This window comes from Cynara cardunculus (genome assembly GCF_001531365.2).
Source record: "Cynara cardunculus var. scolymus isolate 2C chromosome LG 2, CcrdV1, whole genome shotgun sequence".
Classification (NCBI taxonomy): domain Eukaryota; kingdom Viridiplantae; phylum Streptophyta; class Magnoliopsida; order Asterales; family Asteraceae; genus Cynara; species Cynara cardunculus.
Genome location: NC_037529.1, coordinates 69,208,440 through 69,228,074, shown reverse-complemented (window position 1 = coordinate 69,228,074; position 19,635 = coordinate 69,208,440). Strand labels below are relative to the sequence as shown.

General features: G+C 34.9%; 2 protein-coding genes across 4 annotated transcripts in view; one reads left to right on the top strand and one right to left on the bottom strand.

The window, feature by feature from the left end:
- Positions 1-65: 65 nt before the first annotated feature.
- LOC112507764 (UPF0505 protein C16orf62 homolog) lies at positions 66-13,656 on the bottom strand. Of its 2 annotated transcripts, none has more exons than XM_025112462.1 (19): positions 13,538-13,656; positions 13,297-13,435; positions 12,532-12,729; positions 12,373-12,403; positions 12,069-12,253; positions 11,573-11,732; positions 11,135-11,231; positions 10,491-10,660; positions 9,271-9,437; positions 6,558-6,740; positions 6,350-6,439; positions 3,960-4,040; positions 3,076-3,219; positions 2,789-2,871; positions 1,460-1,601; positions 1,230-1,313; positions 771-932; positions 599-686; positions 66-271 (listed from the first exon to the last, which is right to left on the bottom strand). In XM_025112462.1, the coding sequence occupies exons 1-19, from the start codon at positions 13,612-13,614 to the stop codon at positions 78-80; spliced, it is 2,475 nt and encodes an 824-aa protein (XP_024968230.1). In that variant the 5' UTR covers positions 13,615-13,656; the 3' UTR covers positions 66-77. The 2 variants fall into 2 exon arrangements, with proteins under 2 accessions (XP_024968230.1, XP_024968231.1); XM_025112463.1 differs by having other exon boundaries at positions 13,297-13,469; positions 13,538-13,599.
- Positions 13,657-17,560: 3,904 nt separating this feature from the next.
- Positions 17,561-19,635, top strand: part of LOC112506598 (zinc finger CCCH domain-containing protein 37) — an 18,832-nt gene continuing 16,757 nt past the window's right edge. For both annotated transcript variants that reach the window (XM_025110761.1, XM_025110760.1), the window contains exon 1: positions 17,561-17,974. In XM_025110761.1, coding sequence (XP_024966529.1) covers positions 17,605-17,974 — 370 coding nt within the window. In that variant the 5' untranslated portion in view covers positions 17,561-17,604. The remainder of the gene's footprint in view (positions 17,975-19,635) is intronic.

The following is a 19,635-nucleotide window of genomic DNA, read 5'->3' as shown; positions in this document are numbered from 1 at the left end:
TATATATATATATATGTATGTATATATATATATATGTATGTATATATGAGAAAGTGGGAGGGAATGATAAAATTTCACTAATACACCAAAAGATTTGTATTTTGAACCTTCAATCTAACGGAACCTTCTTTGTTATGAATTTTTATGTGAACAATTACTTTTAAGATTAGTAAGTTAAATATGAATAAACCTGGAACCAAGAGCATGAAGCTGCATAACCTTTGCATCAAGGAAACAATACCATCAGCATCTTCATTGGATTTCCGCAAGCCTACATTCCCAATTAAGCTAACTTAGAAACGAAGAGAGCATGTCAAGAAAATCTGGAAAATGCACAAGGGTATATTTTTCTTGCTCGTTAGGTATAATTCTTACAAGAAGCTCAATAGAAAATGAATTAATATAATTCCACTAAATAACATATTTTCCAACCGAAAAGGCTCCTAAAAGATTCCTTAAAGTAATCACCATAAAATGTCCATGAGATGCAATGAAGTTAAAAAAAAAATTGTTAGTTGGATATAAATGCAATTCATTAAACTTTTTTCACAAAACTGCTTATCGAAGCTTCTATAGTGCAAGAACTTATGAAACTGACCATCTACCAAGTAAACGTTTTGTAAGCAGCCGATAGCGGAATCAACAAGTCCATCTGAATAGGAAATCAAACCTCCAAAAAGAGAAACCTGACATTAACATGAAACATAATAAGCCAAAGAGGGATCTTGATCCATTTTGGCTTAAGTAAACCAAAAATTACATACTTTTACCTCTGCTGTTTCAAGATATAAGATTAACTGCCTCGAATAAGACGGAATACATGGTATTGTAACTTCATTAAAAGTAATGCAAGATTTGATAAAGTTGATATGATCAGTTTTCTCTCTCAAAGCCCTGGCTGCTAAAAGATTGCTCGAATGAACAAGAATTTCCTGCAAGTTGAATCAAAACCATCACTAATAATATGCAGCTATCATAAACCATGGGGATGTCCTACATGCATCAGGACAGCCACCATCCCGTTCATTACTTAATTAGTTGGCGATAAAATTTTGTTACGTTTTTCATAACGAATCTTTCATGATTGGCCAAATCATTGAAACAAAAAATATCCAAATACCAAATACGCCTTGCAGAAAACCTTCGCTAAATAGAAGAAACTTCGACTCTTTATCATGATGCAAAGCAAAAAATATGTCAACAGTTTAGCAACTATTCATAATGAATACCTTCAGATCATTCATGTTATTAAAAGCTCCACGGCATTCAATCAAGAAAGTCAAATGGCGATCCAACTCCTTACCATGGTCAACCTGTCAATGATGGATAGCGAACATTATTGATTATATACGTTGAAAGTTTTCCTGAAGCAATCATCAGGAGATTAAAAAGAAACAAACATGAAGTTATTTACACTGCATAATAAGAATTTATCACTTAAGAAGACAAAAAATAGCACCTTATCAACAAAACGAGCAATCAAACGCTCTCCCTGATGATTATCATCCTGTCTCGTGCTTGGGAAATTAACACTATCGTGAAGAGACTGAGCAACATCAAAAAGCAGTTTTATGGTGGTAGGATCATCAATGCGATCATTTCTGCTCGATCGTCATATTAGATTCAACAGGAGAAATTAGTACCCATATGTATTACATCATGTAGAAATTGACAAATCAATGTACCAAACAGTGTCAAATAATTGTGGACATAATAATGTAGTTCTACCAACACGTATTAATTACTAATACCCATTGACAACAAATTCAACGTCCCCATGTAGGCCAGATATGGTTTAGAAAGATGCTAAAGCTTTAAGTTTAAGAGCACAAGTTGTAGTATCAATTGCTTGTCAGAAACCAATGCTGACTCTCATATCTAAATAACATCAAAGATGAACGATGCTCTATGTCACTTAATAGCACCAAAGACAACAAAAATAATATATTTTCGGTTTATGGTTTTCACCCCCATTTGGCTTGGTCATATTCTCGTGTCCACACCAGCCTACCTGAAATCATGTTTTAATTTATTTGGCAAGTCAAAGGTTTGGTCCAACGAACTTTTTTCTTTTATGATAGAGGGATAATTTTCATTCTATTTAAAATAAGTTATCTATGTTGAATTTTATGTGAACTAAAATTAAGAAACCCCACCTCACTTTATGTCTATCACACAATATATACTTGCTAGGGAGTAGAACTCAAATTGTTGGACTTGTTACCTCTCATATCATAAATTACTAGATTATTACTTCATTAGAGTTAGACTTGATTATAAGGCAGGGACGGACCCAGGTGGTGCATGTGGTGGCACGGGCCACCGCTTCGTTCCTCCATCGTAGTGTAAAAAATTACAGGGTCGTAAAAAGTGCCACAGTATCAATTTGTTGTGTGCACCGTATATATTTTTAAACTACAATGAGAATACAAGTTTCCCTTGGTTGAGTTGGTCTACAAGGTTTTTCTTCCACCCCAGACCCAAGTTTGAATCTCGTTAGTGTCATTTTCTTAGTTTTTAGCTTTTAATTTTATTTATTATGTTTCTGAAAAAATTGCAATAAAAGACTTGAACACATGACCTCACATGTGAAAAGCAATGAACTAACCAACAGAGCAATAATGATTTTGTGAAAATGTCCCTATATTTGTTTCTTAGAGTCAAATGGTGCCACCACTTGAAATTTTTTCTAGTCTCGGTTATACGGAGCTTCATAAAGAAAAAATGTAGTACACGGAGCAGGAGTATTTTCCTATCAATTCAATATGTAATTAACAGAAAACACTACCTTGTGGCATTAGTAAGGATGTGCATATCCACAATGCTTCTTGAGCTCCCATGCATGACATCTAATATGTCAACAAAATAGTTCTGTAGTAACGCAAAAAACAATGGCTGTCAGGACAAAATACTTCGCATGAAAGCACCTCGGTGAGAAACAAGCAAATAATATAACCAAGAATAGATTGAGAGCCAAATAAATATGAAGTTCAAGTGAATCTTTAACATTTTCCATTTACTTCTTCTTCTTTCCATTTTTGCTGAAAAGAGATCAAGCAAGTATAACAAACTTACCAGCTCAAAAACATATTTCATATCATCAAAATGTGTGATCAGCTTCAGAGCAATTGATTGCAGGCTAGCCAATTCCGCTTCGGTAACCACTTCATTGCACAATCTCTCAAATATTTCACTTAGAATGGAATTTAGATAAAGATCCTGGAATATATGGTTGAAATGTAAAGAACATTGGCAAACACGCAAGTATTAAGAGATGGTCGGCCTATTGTTCTCACATTTATAGTTAACATGCTCTGTGATATATGCAAAAGCCCACTACAAACAGACTACGAATGGTTTTAATATCAAATACTTCAGATCATGTTCTATATTACTCTGGCAAAGGGAGCCTATCCTGGTTAATCCTATATATAGTATAACTGTGAGCAAAAATAATATTTTACACGTGATGGAAGTGTGGACACTTTATTTTGGGATGGAGGGAGTACTTAAGAAGCACAAGTATACTTTTACATACCAGGGTCGTTTTTAGCATGTTAAATGTGTGATTCCTAACAGGGCCTCCAAATTTTGGGGCCCAATTTTACATTGTTTAGGGTTTTTTCATCAACGAATGTAGAACTATAGCCCAACTCTGTGCCTCTCTAATGTCTATCAGGAGACAAAAGTAATATGCCTCATCATCGCCTCTGTGATTTGTATATATGTATCTTTGTGATCTCATTTTGTAGTGTAATAAAAAGCTTTAGATGTAACAAGGCCTCCAAAAAGATTGGAACGTCCCTGTTACATACTATGCATAGTAAATCACTCGTAATCCCAAATAAGAGGAAACATATGTCCTACTTCCAACAAATCTTTACCACTAGGTTTGTAAGAACTAAATCAAGTTGGTACACACCAAAACAAATTTTGCAATCATAAGTAGCAAAGCTTACCATCTTATGTTGTAGAATAATATCCATATAAGCATCCAAGATCTTCAAATACTCATCAAGGCTCTTCCTTTCGGTAGCAACCTGTAATGAAACTTTGACAAACTGATAAGTGATAGAGTTGACATTATCTGATGATTAATGTAGTGGCTACGACATATGATCGACATAAGGATCCAAAATCCAATGGATTATAAACATAAGCATAGTCATTTGCAATTGTCATCAAGCCTATACAAATCAAGCAAGCACCTAAGTAGTTGTGCAGATATACATGAAACAACCATGAGCTCAAACCAGTGAGCATTACATCCATCAAGCATTGAGCTTGGTGGATTGGTGGTAGTGACGGTATTGGGTCATATTCCCTATGTAAATAATAGATATGAGCAATGGGTTCGTATGTCCCTTCCCCCTCCCTTGCAATCTCAAAAAAGAACATGGTGAACACATAAATCAGAATACAATATGGTTTGAAAACATAGAAAGTTAAAGACATGATTGTCATATAAAAGTTCAAAGGAACGCCATTGTAAAATCAATGTATCCGTGATGGGAAATGGAATAACCAAACCAACTCAGGATCCGGTTCATCATGATCGAACCAAACATGTCATGGATGATAGATATTTCATTGTAGAAAAGATAGAGAACTGTAAAGTACAAGTAATACAAACTCTAACTCACGAGCAATGTGCATATATTCTAACAAAGATTGTTCAAGGACCTAACTTTGAGAGATTGTGTTGCAATTTGGGCATGTACAACCCAACTTGGAGGGGAGTGTTAAAAATTAGCTTCATAATTTATGGATATACGGATACTAGGAAACACAATTAATTTTAGTATATGCAGAACTTAATATTCTGTAGGAATGAGTTTCCTATTCAAATTGTATTGAAGTGTGTAAAATTCATTCATAATCAATGAGATAAAGATTGATTCATTCAAACTCTTCAATTACTAAATAAATGGAGAAGTAAATTGTCAGCAACCAGCGCACAAATAATGAGTGGCAATCACTAAAATCCTGCATGAAATAGCTATGCTATTACAGCGGTCAAAGTACCAAATCGCTGTCAGTACTATGATTTGAAACAGTGGTTATCGTGGTGGTAAAGCGGTTCATATAAAAATTTAGCATTATATAATATATAATCGTAAAATATAAATCACTTTAACGTATTATGTATAATCAGTATAAAAAGGAAATTTACTAATAGACTAATAGTCCCAGAAAAGGAAATTCACTAATGGACTTGGAATGATGGTGGAAAGATTTAGGAAACATGGTTGAATGCTCGATGAGTTGACTGGATCATGCTTCCTCTCAGAGGGAGTATAACCGGGTTCTTGACTTTGAGAACAGAGACCTCCAGATCCGGGAGCGAAAAAATGAACCTAAATTTTATAATCATTGACTCATAAAGATAAATAGATGGGGGTGTGCCTGTTTTAGGCCCCTTTTCCTCCCCTTGTGGTGTCCCCCGTTTGTTTCCCGGTCTTGGCTTGGCTGGGCCCTTCCCTTGTGGTTGGCTTCTTTTTCTTTCTCTCCTCCCTCCTCTCTCTCCCCTCCTCTCTCTCTCTCTCTCCTTTTTCTCTTCCCTCTTCTCTCCTTTTCCCTTTCTTCTTTCTCTCCTTTTCCCTCTCTTTTCTTCTTCCTTCTTCTCTGTCTTCCTCTTTCTCTCCCCTCGGGGTGCCTTGGTATTTCTGGTTGTTGAGGTTTCCTCCTACCCGAACGCTTCATTGTGGCTTTTAGCGTTTTAGTGTTTTGCCTTGATCTGGAGGGGTCTCCCCCCTCCCTATCATCAAAAAAAAAAAGATAAATAGATGGATTAAGTGATTTAAATCATTAAAAAAAAGTCCAAGGCCAAAACAAAACCCCAAATTATTTAAATAGGTCTAATATAAGTTGGTTAGACAAAAAAAAGAGCCCAACCACAAATAGCATGTATGCGGACCACGATTCCTTCCAGGACCGCAAACCGCTATTTCACTGCTATTCCACTGCTATTAACAGCATCGTGAAAATGTTGTATCATGTGAAGAAATTCACTTCCCCACATGCACAAGTGCTTGCCGCTGAAAATTTATGAACCTCCACTTACCATCTTTTTCACTAAATAATTAGAATAAATCAAAAATCTAGTAATTGTATCTCAAACAGAGCAATCTGGTTGATTGAATATCTTACTTTCAACATTTTAACTAATAATGGAAAGTGTTCCTGTATTATATAGCATAATATGAAGAGTCATAGACGTGCATCATATATATTAGAAAATATAATCCTTACAGAGAAAAAGGAAGTTTGAAAATGCTAAAGATAATGTAAACAAGAGAAACACGTTCCCCACATAAAGAAAACAATGGAAATAGAAAACATAGAGTACCTGAATTACTTCATTAATTACGGGATCAACATCTTTCACTTGAGATATTCCCTCACAAAGTTTCAATCCAAGCATCTTGTAATTTAAACACTGAAGAGATAACAGTTTAACAGCTAGGATGTGGGTACTAAAGGTATTAAGGATCCATTGAAAATAAAGGTTGTGCAGAAGTAAAGTGAGCATAATGCTAGAATCTTCTAAAGGGTACCTGGTCAAATGAATAATCGTCGCTGCACTCAACAAGGTGAAGAATTTCCACAGCATTTGAACACACTACTTCAGTTGGAAGTTCCCTAAGTAAATGATGGAGGATAACTGATATCCAGGGAATTTTTCCATAAAATTCCAATGGGTTCTTCCCTAATCCAAGTCTCACAATCATATCAGCAACCTGTGAACATTGACACTAACGATGAGTAGGCAGTTAAACAAAGTATCAACGACTATGTGGTCATAAATAAAGTCAACAACTTTCTAAGTTATAATTTAACCTCCCAATAGAAGATATAACAACTTTTTAGCAGAGTAGCATATATGTTGCATACTTGCATGAATCATGTGCATATCTCCTTTATAAAGGACATCTCTCCAATCCAATGCTACCACCATGTTTCACTTCTTGTGGCAAAAACCATTATTTGCAACAAATGTTGTGTTACAAACTGTGTGCCTATATCTCGGTTTTCATCAAAACACTAAATGAATATGAAAATCAACAGCTTTGGTGGTTCTAAAGCAATCAGCGCCTCAAACCATGATATCACCATGTGCAACAGGCATGCTTGGATATCTCCTAATACAGCATCGAGTCCACTGTCCTTTCTGAGAGCAAAACCATTGTTCCCCTCTTAATGGGTGTGTCCCTTCTTGCACCCAGTAGCCACAGCCACCCATCTCGTATGTAGACTAACACATGTATTTTCTCTGGAAATCACTGTTTGAATTTGTAGATGTAAGTAATGATTTAATGGGCTATGTGTAGGTGACCGTACCATGGTCTCCTCAATTCATCATTGATATTTAAGAAAGGGCTCATCTCAACACGGATTACAGTGTTGGGGTGAGAACGGATCAAAGTGTTCACTCTTGGTTGAATGTGATACTCAGAGGAGATGTTCATGGAACTATACTTGAAGTATGAAAACGAAACATATGGATGTTTGGATGGCTTTAAAAGTTAAACAGAAGTTCAATATTGAGAATAACAGGCGGCAACGTAACAAATCCTATGGAGCATGGATGCCTATTTAGAAGAACTGAAGTCTATGGTTGATGCCTTGGATACTATCAACTCTCTTCTATGTCCCCAAAGGATGTAGTTTCCACTAGGAATCCCTTTGGACATAAAAATGTACCAAAAATTGAGTCTTCGATGCACACATGCAGCGGAACAAAGGGAGCAGCAATCAGCCTTTGCTTCTCAGACTCAAAGCTCATGAAAATTGTTCCACTAGCTCCAACTACAATAGAGTTCCCTACAACAATGAGTGAAACCAGTGAATCAACAACTGATTCTCTGTGTTGCTCTTACAAACCCTTATTAACTATAGCTTTAGTGAAGGATTGAAGACCTTGTTTTCAAGGGGTTATGGGAGATAAGTTCGGGTATGACCTAGATTCTTCTTGCAGGTTCCTTTCTCATCTAACTCTCAAAAGACTCCCTTCATAAACCACGACTACTTCCAACCGCTTTGGCATTGCATCACTCCTTATATGCCTTACTAGTAACTCAACACAAATGTGACAACTGCCTAGAGGTTTTAAAGGTGCAAAGAAATAATATTCTCAACAACCTGTTAACTACTAGCATTTTATAAACCATGTGCAACATTCGATCATAACTCGAAAAAACCGGGATTGAAAATAAAAGAAATTGCTAGGTTTTTATATAATATAATAGGCCCCCCTCCTCAAATTCCCCCAGAAGCCTAAAGTTTCATTCCAGGTTAAACTGAGAGGAATGAAAATCCATTCCCTGTCACTTTGCTATTCATTCCCCTGCCTGAACCAAACATCCCCTAAATTCTTCTTTAAACACCCTAAATTCATTATAAGAGATTAGCTAAAAGAAAACTCAAGAGTTTACCTTCAGTTACGCCTTTTCATGGTGAAAGTAAAGCAAGCAAAATAAAAAGGAAAACAAGAAAGGTACCAAATTACATTGGCAGGTTCATGTTACGTCTTCCCTCTATGACGACCAATACCCACCAATAGAGAAGAGAGAGAGAGAGAGAGAGAGAGAGAGAGAGAGAAGGTCCACCTACAACCCTTTAATCCAAGGCAAGAGAGAAAAAGCTTCTAAATCAAGATGGAGGGTGGTCACATAAGTCCTTCAAGTTAGACTCATTGATAAGAATTCAAGCTTTAAAACTCCAAGTACCTCAACATCTTGTCTTTGTTCTAACAAGGACAAATATAAATCCTTCTTTACGGTTAGGATATTGAATGGTCGGCAAGTCCTTAGACAAACCTAACTGTACCACGTCTCATGACTTATGGAAGGACTGGAGAGAAGACATTATCACAAAGTCACAAACCCACAATCGATTCACCCTTAGAATATCCAAACAATAATACTACAAGCATATGGAACTGAAATGTTTAAGGACGTTACTTTATATCTATACCATTAGAAGCCATAAAACCGATTAGTAAATTTTTGATCTGCCAACGGTAGGGATAGATGTAAAACCATGATTAGGCCCTTTTGTTATGGTAGCAACCTTTCCTTGATGACCTTTAATTATTTAGCTAAGTGATGGAAAGACGAGAGACCAGTTTTACTACCTCTAAATCATACTCATCAAAAACTTACAGATTTAAGATTTTCCTTTAGAAAAGCACATAAGAAAAGACAGGGTTATAACCAACCATGAACCATGCCATGTCAAATACACAAGGGAAGAAGTTCCATCACTAACCTGATTTGGATCCTTAAAAACGCATCTCGTAGTATACTCGATTGTTGGCTCCATCAGGCTGATAAGCAACCTTCGATCTCCCAAAAAGTTCCCAAACGTGGTTTCTTTCATAGATACGATCCGCATAAGTACAACTTTTAGGTCATTGACACAAGTGATCAGATGCGCTGCATAACAGTCAAACACATTTGTTACCAGTTTCCAACATAGAGAATGCCACATAAGTAGACAATTTCAACATACTCGATTCACCCCAATGCAGCTACTTAGGGCCATGAAAGTCTTGTTCATAACATTCCAATTTCTGCATTATACAAATACATATGTATAGGGGCATAGACGTACATAGATGTACATGGAATGATTCCAAAATATATATGTACAGCGACATAGATATACATAGATATGATTCAATAATAGCAGGAGGCCCTCACTTTGACATGAAATGTTTGAACAAATAACATATCTATTCATATGAGGCAGAGATGCATCAAGGAGGAGGAGATAATTGCTCTCCCATGTTCTCAAAATTATATCCTTTTATTGCCAAATGCATCAAGAAGGAGATAATTTCTCTCATATACTCTTGAAAGTAATATTCCTTTTATTGCTTAATAAATCAAGGAGAAAGAGATAATTGTTCTCCTACATTGTCAAAGTTACATTCCTTTCATTGCTTAACACCCGGTGCACTCAACTAATCGTAGTTGTTGACTCTGCAATCATATCAACTTCTATAAGTAAGGTCACAGTTCTTGATGTTCTATTTTCATCTAAATCGACTATTCTAATAAAAACAATGACATCTCGCTGGCATCTAGACAGGGTGTTGAGTAAGAATGTTCTGAATCTAGATTCCTTCTTATTCAACTTATAAGCCATTACCACATTGCACATCTAACCATTGTTCAACTTGAATACCTAAAGTACTCCCCAGCATACATCAGATATGGTGTCATTCAAATGAAAAAGAAAAATAGAAGTACACGAATATATGGCACAAATCTAAATAAAACAATCTGGATGCAACAAGTCATATTAAGTCAAACCCTAGAACAAGAATCGCCTTCTTATCCCTCCCTATTGGTTATTTCAGTTCAAAGTTGATTAAAGACCTTTGACTATCATGGTTAAAGCTTCATTTCATGGCAAATTTTATGCTAAATGAAATGTGGCTCCCTTCCTTTTCTTGCATGTTAAAAGATCAAAAAAGTATATACCTGTGCTGCGCCCGGGAAGTTTTTGGGCACAGTGAAGCAAAAAGAAGCGGCAGTAGGCCGAAGCCAATGGATCTGCAATCCCTCTTATCATCATAACCAAGCGCATGAGGCTATCCCCAACATTATCATGCAAGAACCGCCAACATGGAAATATCGCAAGCTCAAGATAGCTAAAGAGCAATGTCAAGTTAGCAGTTGGTAAACCCAAAAGCCCATATTCGAAACAAAAATATTCAAGATTTTTAGTGCATGAACAAATAGTAAGTAGACAACAAAATGTCATAGAAGCATTTCATACATATACAAGCAACACGTTATATATCAAAAAGTTAAAGAGGAAATGAATCATAGGAATTAAACCCAAAAAGATAAACAAGAAGCAAACAAAATGAGAAGAAGCTATCATCACCAACTCTACTTCTCTTGTAGATAACGAGAGACAAACCAAGCAGTCACCAAACAAAAATGTTGGAAAAAACACTACGTGCACAAAGAAAATATCAAGGTATTAATAATAGTTACACTAAACTTTACTGTTACTAATAGAAAACCAGCGAAGCATACAAAAGCATCAACTTAGCGCAAAATGTTACATTACTTTAACGCTGAATTTATCAAATAAAAGATAAAGATGAGGGATTCACATGCGCGGAAGAAGCTCGTGGATGGAAGCAATTTTTCTGAACCAGTTACTGCATGTCTCTTTGGCTTCAAGGCATATATTATTTGAATCAAAGTCATCTGCAACAGGTCATATATATTTTTCAGGATAGAGCGGGGAAGAATCAACTTCAGCCATGGCAAACAATCTTTTCATCTCAAACCATGACCACAGCAGCCAACTTATATCCAATATGTATCCGATAGATTACAAGTAATATTTCATGTTTATGAAGCTGCATTAGCATCTATATTGGATAACATATTGTCCTTGTAAGTCTTTTAGCATCACAAATGTAATAAAATCATAATTCTATTTGGTGTAACAAGGTGTATCTAGAACAAGGTTAGTGCACAAATATTTCACATGGAAAGAACAAAAAATAGTAACATTTTTAAGAAACTTGATAGGAAATAGAAACCTGGCAAAGAGCATATCATGGTTCCATCATCGGCAAACTCAGCTTTCTGCTTGATCCGCTCCCATACCATATCACCTAGCATGTCCATTATATCAGTAGCTAGAACAAATAATGATGGATAAAATTGTGCCACAGAGGTGTCCATCAGAAGCATAGCAACCTGCAGGGAAACAAAAATTTGATTCCTAAATTACAAAACTATATTTGGATTAATCTTCCCGTCAAAGTTCTAAAATTACAAATTTGATTTCTAAATTACAAAGTTCAACCGTTCTCAAGGTACAAGAAAGACTAGATACACAATTTTTACCATTTTACTAGAATTCTTCCCATTATAGATAAATGAAAAGAAAACAACATCAGTTTCCCAAGTGGGTAAAGCAATGTGAAAAAATTGTCGAGGATGAAAACCTATAAGAAACTAAATAGTTAAAAGCACATCAATAAGTTTCTCAGAATAATGTATGTCAAGGAATAAATAATATTCAGGAACTACCTTGATTGACAACTTTAAAGATGTTACACGATCATCAGAATGCCAAGATCGCATGATCTCATCTTTAAGTTCATGCAATCGTGCGATATACTCCTGCTGGCCTACAATCTTGAATCCTTCTTCATTCAATTTTTGGGAATCATTCAGTTCATCTGATTGCATGTTTACCGGTGGTTTTCCAACAGCTGATTAGGAAATTAGAGAAGAAAATCCAAGTATGTCAACTAAAATGGGCCATCTACCCCTACCCTTAGGTGTGAGGTGAATGAACAGTAGAAGAGAACAACAGAGCAATACGCCATACCCTTGCTGCCTCTTATAGTTTTGCTTGACAGCTGTAGTGGAAAAAGATCAGGGTTAAGAATTGAGAAAGAAAGAAAAGAGAAAGAAAGAAAGAAAAAAAAGTAAAGTTCGTAGTAGTAGGACTACCACATAATTCCTACCATGACGGTAAAAGACTCACCGTAGAAACCGAAATCATTTTCGGCACAGGAAATCTCTGCATCAATAACTTCTTGTAAGATGCCCACTCCTTAGCAGATATATGAGAGGTTGGTTGACTAGCAGGACGCTTTTCTGCAACAGCCATATCCTCGACAGGCTCCAAGATTTCCATCGATAGCCCCCTTAATGGATCATAGAACTCAATGCTCCCATGATCCTATCATCAGAATTAAAATTTAGCACAAAGAACAAAAATCGGATACTCGTTGCAATAACTTGAATTATGAACCCAATTTCGAAACATCAAACATCCACAAAACTACGAATATAACACCCATGCATTTGTTATAAGCAAAACTTCAGCAAAATCAAGCAAAAATATATAAATTCAAAAGAAATCCCACATTAAGTCGACAAAAGAACCATAAATTAACGAGCTTTTACTATCCTGTCTTTCGAGAACATTAAATTGTCCATAACATTAATACCATGTATATGTTTATCAATATTAAAGTTCAAGAAAACAGACACATAAATAAAAATCTAAACCCATTACCGTCCAGATTTAAATATTTTTGTTTGATTTTAATCATTGATCATAATTCATAACCGTGGTCATAAAAATTAAATTTCACTTTAACACTAACACCACAAGTAGTCAAATTTCGATCAATGACTACATATCCAAACCACCATTTTATTTAAAATATGTTCAAATTAGCATCAAGAGTGAAAAAAATCCAACAACCAGTTAAAAAGAAAAGAAAAAAAAACATGTTCCAACCTGCGTATGTAACGATAATGAAGATGGAGACGAACAGAGAGGATGTGAAGAAACCGGAACTCGAGTGAGCGAATGGACTGCTTCTTCAGCTTTGTAATCACGAACCTTAAACTCCATCTCTCCGATCATAAACCTCTCACTTTACCAGTCGCGATTCGTGAATGCAGGAGTCGCTAACAATTCATTGTGAACCATCGAAGTCGATAAAACCAATGAGAAAGAGAAAGGCGTTAAGATTTACCTAATCAGATGTGCCTCTTTCGATTTAGGGTTCCATAAATGCTCTGGATGGGGATCGGAACTGAATATCTTGTTCATACAGCACCTGGAAGGAGGATCATTTTCCAAAGAGAAGAGTTATGCCGCATATTATCAGTTTCTCAAACCACATAAAACAAACCGTGTTATAACATCGATTGAGCCAGAAATATAAAACGAAACAATAAAATCAAGATGTATGTTGCTGTATTATATGAATATCCTTTTAATTTTAAATAAATTTTGATATTTCAAATATTTTTTTAATATTTAAGTTGTGTATTTTATAATATTTTACATGTTAAATGATTATTTTATCAAAGTATATTTAGTTTGAGAAAAAAATCAATTTTTTATTTAAAAAAGGGTATTTTAGTCATTCTATCAATATTTCATTTTAATTTCGAAGCTATATTTTGTGATTCAAACAGATATATTTCAATTAATTTAACATATTTCATTTCAATGTATGTCAACCAAACAGGTGGTCAAACTTGATAATATTGCATTCTAATTTCTTCAAAATCAAATTCAATTGACGGATTACATTTAATAAAAAAACATCTTACAAGCAATTTTTCCAAAAAAATTATTTATGGTACACTATATTGCTGATTTTGTAAAGATTATTATCTTGTTTAGTACTCCATTTGTCCAAGAATATATGTCCACATTCATATTTATGTTTATTCCAAATTAAGTGTTGTTTTTCATAAACACAATTCCAAATTTGCCCTTAATTAATCTACATATATTTAAGAGTTGATAAAATAGATAAATTAAAAGTAAAGTTGTCATCTGGCTAGCCAAAAAGTGTAATAATTAATTATGTCTACAGTTATATGTCATTTATATTGTGGACACTTATTATATGAATTGTTTTATTGCCAACAATGTTGATATTGATATTTATTACTTTGATATACATATATACATATGTGTGTGTGTTTACAGGATAAGGCGATGCAACTTACGAAAACTAGGGGAATTGCCAAATCATATTTGATACTATAGTAAAATCACATGTGATACGCATGTTGCATTGCCCAGCAAATGCATGTGCGACTTTTTCGCGCGAGTTTGGTTGCGTTGACTAGTCGCACGCATCATTTCGGCCGTGTTGTATCACATGTGATTTGAACTTTACCACACTTTTCGTATATTAATTGAATTATCGCGTGATTCTTATTTACACGTTATTTGAAACATATGTTTATGAACACCCATTGTTTGTATACATGTATACATTGATTCTAAAAAGGTGTATTTAGCTTAAATGGTTGGGTTCCGGTGATAATATAAGTTAGGTAGAAGGAGATTTTCATATTTGTATCAATCATGATCGAATCTCAAAGCTAACGAGATGCAGCAGCTTAATTTACGTATCAAACGCAATCATGGGGGTGAGGGGTGAGATTAAGAGTGATCAAGGGTCTAGATGTTGTCTTACGTTTTTTACCTTAACTTTCATATTCGCATAATCCTTCATTTTTAGCTTAAAACGTCATAGTTGCCTAATTCGAAACAAACAAACTAAAATACAACATTAGATAGGAAATTCGAATGCTCGATAAACACATACGTATTATAAACATGTTTAATGTTGACGTATTTTGAAAAATATACATTAAAGGTCGGATTCTTTCTAAAATATCTCTTCATGCCTAATTTATCATAATATAAAGCTATGTTCCCCTGTCTTGGTTGTCACTTCAAGACTTCGAACCCCTAACTCCCTTGTCAAAATCTATCTTAGGGCTCAGGCTCTTATGTTTGAATGCTATGTAATGGTTTTTATGAAAATAATAGAAGGGTGCTCGCATAATACAACGAAATATATCTCAATTTTAATTTTTCGTTTTATTTTTATCTATATTGATATAATACGGTTTTTAGTGGTTTTAAGATAACGATAATATTTTTATCTTTGAATAAAATATACATTTAAATATATCATACAAAATTTGGAAAAAAATATATCAATATTAGTATGAAATTTACTATTTAAAGCTTTGGTTTTTTGTGTAATTTCTCTAATTCACAATTCTATTTATAATTTAATTTAGATTTAATAACGAAGTAATGTATTTATCGTCTAATAATATAATTTTTATAAGGATAATAATTAAGTATTTTGTTATAATTAACGATTACCCTAGTTATATTTTACATTTTTATATTCAAACTGAAATGTTTATCCCGTATTTGATTATGTTTATTTATAATTAGTTATATAAATTCAAAAAATAAAGTTTTAATAAGTTGTACTTACATACAATTTACTTGTGATCGTAAATATAAAGTAACATGCATCAATAAACAATATTTTGTGCATTATAAAAATGTTTTTTTAAGTTTTTGTTAAATGTTTTATAATATAATATAGATAGGTTATTTTTTTAACTGTGGGTGTCAAATACAAATTGCTTACATCTTGATTAATCTCACATCTCCTAGAAAAGCAGGAAGAAAATCTCCAACGACCTACTCGTTTTCATAAATTATATTATGTGATGCATATACAATGTCATGATCTAAATGTTACGTCTCAAGGATACGAGTTGTCAAATGTCATAAAAATAATTACGTAACTTTCTTGCATCTGTGATAGTGTGTTAGGTCTTCCATTCATTCAAATGTTGGATGAAAATTTGATAACGACTATCAAGTTTGATGGTTTTATATGCAATTCTTTTAAGTATGCGATCATACTGGAAATAAAACGAAAGTGTAGGACCATATTGTTAACTTGTTTTCCAAGAGGCCTAGTTTGCAATCAAGTAAATTTTAGACATGGTCACTAACTACGAGCCCATTTACCAAACGAGGCTCGTTCTTGATCTTCATTCATTACAAAATTGTCCCATATGTTTTACAAAATCCAATGGAGTTCGTCTTTCGGATTAATGACGGTCAAGTTTTCATTTTTGAAGTCTATCCATCACATCCCACATGAAATGCCCAAATTTTAAATAATCAACGATGATTGAAAAATAGGCTTTTCAAAATCAAACATTAGTGCGTCGTGTTAGATTCCTGTCATTTTTATCTACAGACATAAATTGACAAATATAGAATTCATAACTTGATCATTCTAGTGTTCTTTGTGTGTGTATCGTTAGTCACAGTCCAAGCCATAAACCTCCGACACGACCCCACCTATATCTAATAACAATTTAACACACACCCATAAAAACAAGAAAACTGAAGCAAGCAACATCGTCCACACGATGTTGATGTTTAACTAATAACGAAGATACCAGGTTGTATTTAGGGCATGACTAGGAGCATATCGATTAGGGAGTCGACTAGTCGAGCAGACAAGCACTCAGTTGATTTGGAATTGGACGATGATGAGATTAAGGGGTAGCATATCGAGAGGAGAACATACATATTAATCGAATGCTGGAGACTTCATGAGATGACCGCTTTGGAACGGTCGTTTTTCCATGCCCATACACGACCTACTAAACCTAACCTGTACTTGGGCTGGTGATGTCCTTTTGGGTCCTGCTGCCAATGGCCACCACCATGATAGCCATGGGTTAGAGCTGACCCTGCACCTGACCTAGTTGGATTCATTTTGGGCTTAGCCTAATGGATTGATTTTGGGGTTTGGGCGATAAATTAAGATAATACTACATATGTATTTTTTTGAGCTGTAAATTATAATGGCTGCAAGTATATATATATACGTATATAATTTTATGGAAATAATATACATTAGTGGTAGGGTGACGATTTAGGTGGAGTTGAGGTACGTTAATCCAATTTCAACCCTTATAATTAGCGGTTTGACGGTTTTTTGGACACCCCTACCTGAGGCTAAATCCATTCACTCTTAAATACGAGGGACAAAAAAATAAATTATAAATCATATGGACTAAAACCGTAATTTTAAAAACATAGATACAAAAATAACAATTTTCAATAAACCGAAGGGACTAAAACGTATTTTTCAAAGAACCAAAGTACTGATTCCACTAACCAAACGCAGTGGCAGGGTTTCGAGTATCATTTTGCATTCTAGGGTTTGTTCAATCCTCTAGAATGGCGAATCAGCTTTACGGGTCGAGCTCTTACGGGTATGGGGCAGGATCCAATTCGTCCAGCATCTATACATCCAGATCCATAGCCGATCAATACGTGCCTGCGGATCCAACGTACCTCAGTTCGTCTAGGTTTTTCGGTTCGGATCCCCTGTCATCGTCCTCCACTATATACAGCTATTCATCTATCAGCGATAGAGGCCCTTCGATGCTGTATAATCACAAGGACGCTATTGGAAGTGCTAGAATGGCCGGGGGAGGAGGGTCTACTTTGTCGACATTGTGGCCTGGACCGCCTGGTGTTGATGTTGGCGTTTCCGCAACTTCTGTCGACCCTCTCTATGCCGGTTATAAACGTTCATCATCCGAAGGTAAGAATCTTTCTAATTATTGATATTCACTGCTTCCAGTAATCATCTTTATACACGCCCCCAATAAAAGCAGTCCATACGTTGAAGTCGCGTAACTAAAACATTATGCCTGTCGACGAGTTTCATAAAGGACTGATGCCAACCTGTTAATCCTAAATAAAATGTCCTAGACTCTAGTACAACAATTTCCAACTCCTTATAAGTATGATTCACTATATTTTGATTTCTGATGGGTTGTTATTGTTAGCGTAACCAGGATGAAAGTCTTATTGTTATAGTCGCAACTTCTGTTAGAAGCTGACTTATTGTTAAAATTTGGCTCACAACACTGTTTTAGAAACTTCTCATTGCAATTTGAACATTTCACGAACTCTCATTTTTGAAGCATTGCAGGTTTACCTCAACACCCTTCCATGGTAGAGTTAAGTGTCATTTGGAGTAATATAATAGAGTTAAAACATATCATTGCTTGTCATATGCGTAAGCATTAACATATGGATAGTAACTACCGCTGTTTCAATTAAAGGATGACAACCAGGCAGATATGAGAAGGGAGACATTTCATATCCATCCAGCATTCTGAATTTCACTCTTCTTGGCCCACCTCCATTTTGTCATGTTTGGATTAAAGAAAGTTTGGATTGGATTTAGAAATTCCCACCCATATCCACCTGCCCCTGTTTTATGATACCCAATATTCACCCCATGTAAGGTGGCATGAGGTGTGAGATCTGTCCCATTGCTATTACTATTTCAATTCGATATGAATTGAAATTAGTGTCAGTGTTGGATAGCTTGCACCCCCTCTCTCAAACTAGATGAGCTTTGGAATGGTAAACTGAAAGAACATGCATCATTTAACTGGACAATTTGTAGCATATACAATGACATGCTTTGATATCTGCTTTGTAACTCAAGGGCTTTCAAAAGCAACGGCTCACCTTTTGAAAAGAAAATAAGCGATGGAAGGATCTAGATATTTTCCATTGATGCTGAGGTTTGTGAAACCGAGGATGGCCATGGTCACATCCCTAACCCTCCTAAACACATAGGTTTTCATTATCTGCAATATAGGTTCAACTGTTACACCCAGCATACCTATATTACTTTAACATGTTAGCCTGTGATCCTTACTTTCTTGGGTGTGAAGCTCTGTCTTTTGTAGCTCAACTTAAATGGTCAAACCTCGTTATGTAACTCCACTCTTTAATAATTAACCCATATACAGTTTGCTGTCATCTCTTTCAGGAACCACAACTTCTAATTAGTGATGCATAATCTTCCACATATTATACTAATAATTAGATCTATAAGATACACTTCCAATAGGGTCACGAAATCTTATACTAAACACTATTTGATCTCCAAAGCCACACAACTTTTTACACCAAAGTTGGTGTAGTAAATAGTAGCACATTAAATTTGGCATAACACTTTCATTTACATTACTTTTGGCACCACTTTTCACAATCACAGTTTTGGTCCCTCAATTTTGAGATCTACGTGCTCTTATTCTAAAAGTGTTAAAGTTTTAGTGGTTTTTATTTGTTATATATATATATATATATATTATAGACTATATTTATATTAATATTAAATTATATTATAAATTTAAAGTTATATTATATTATTTGTAAACTATTCATATTTCTATGTAACTT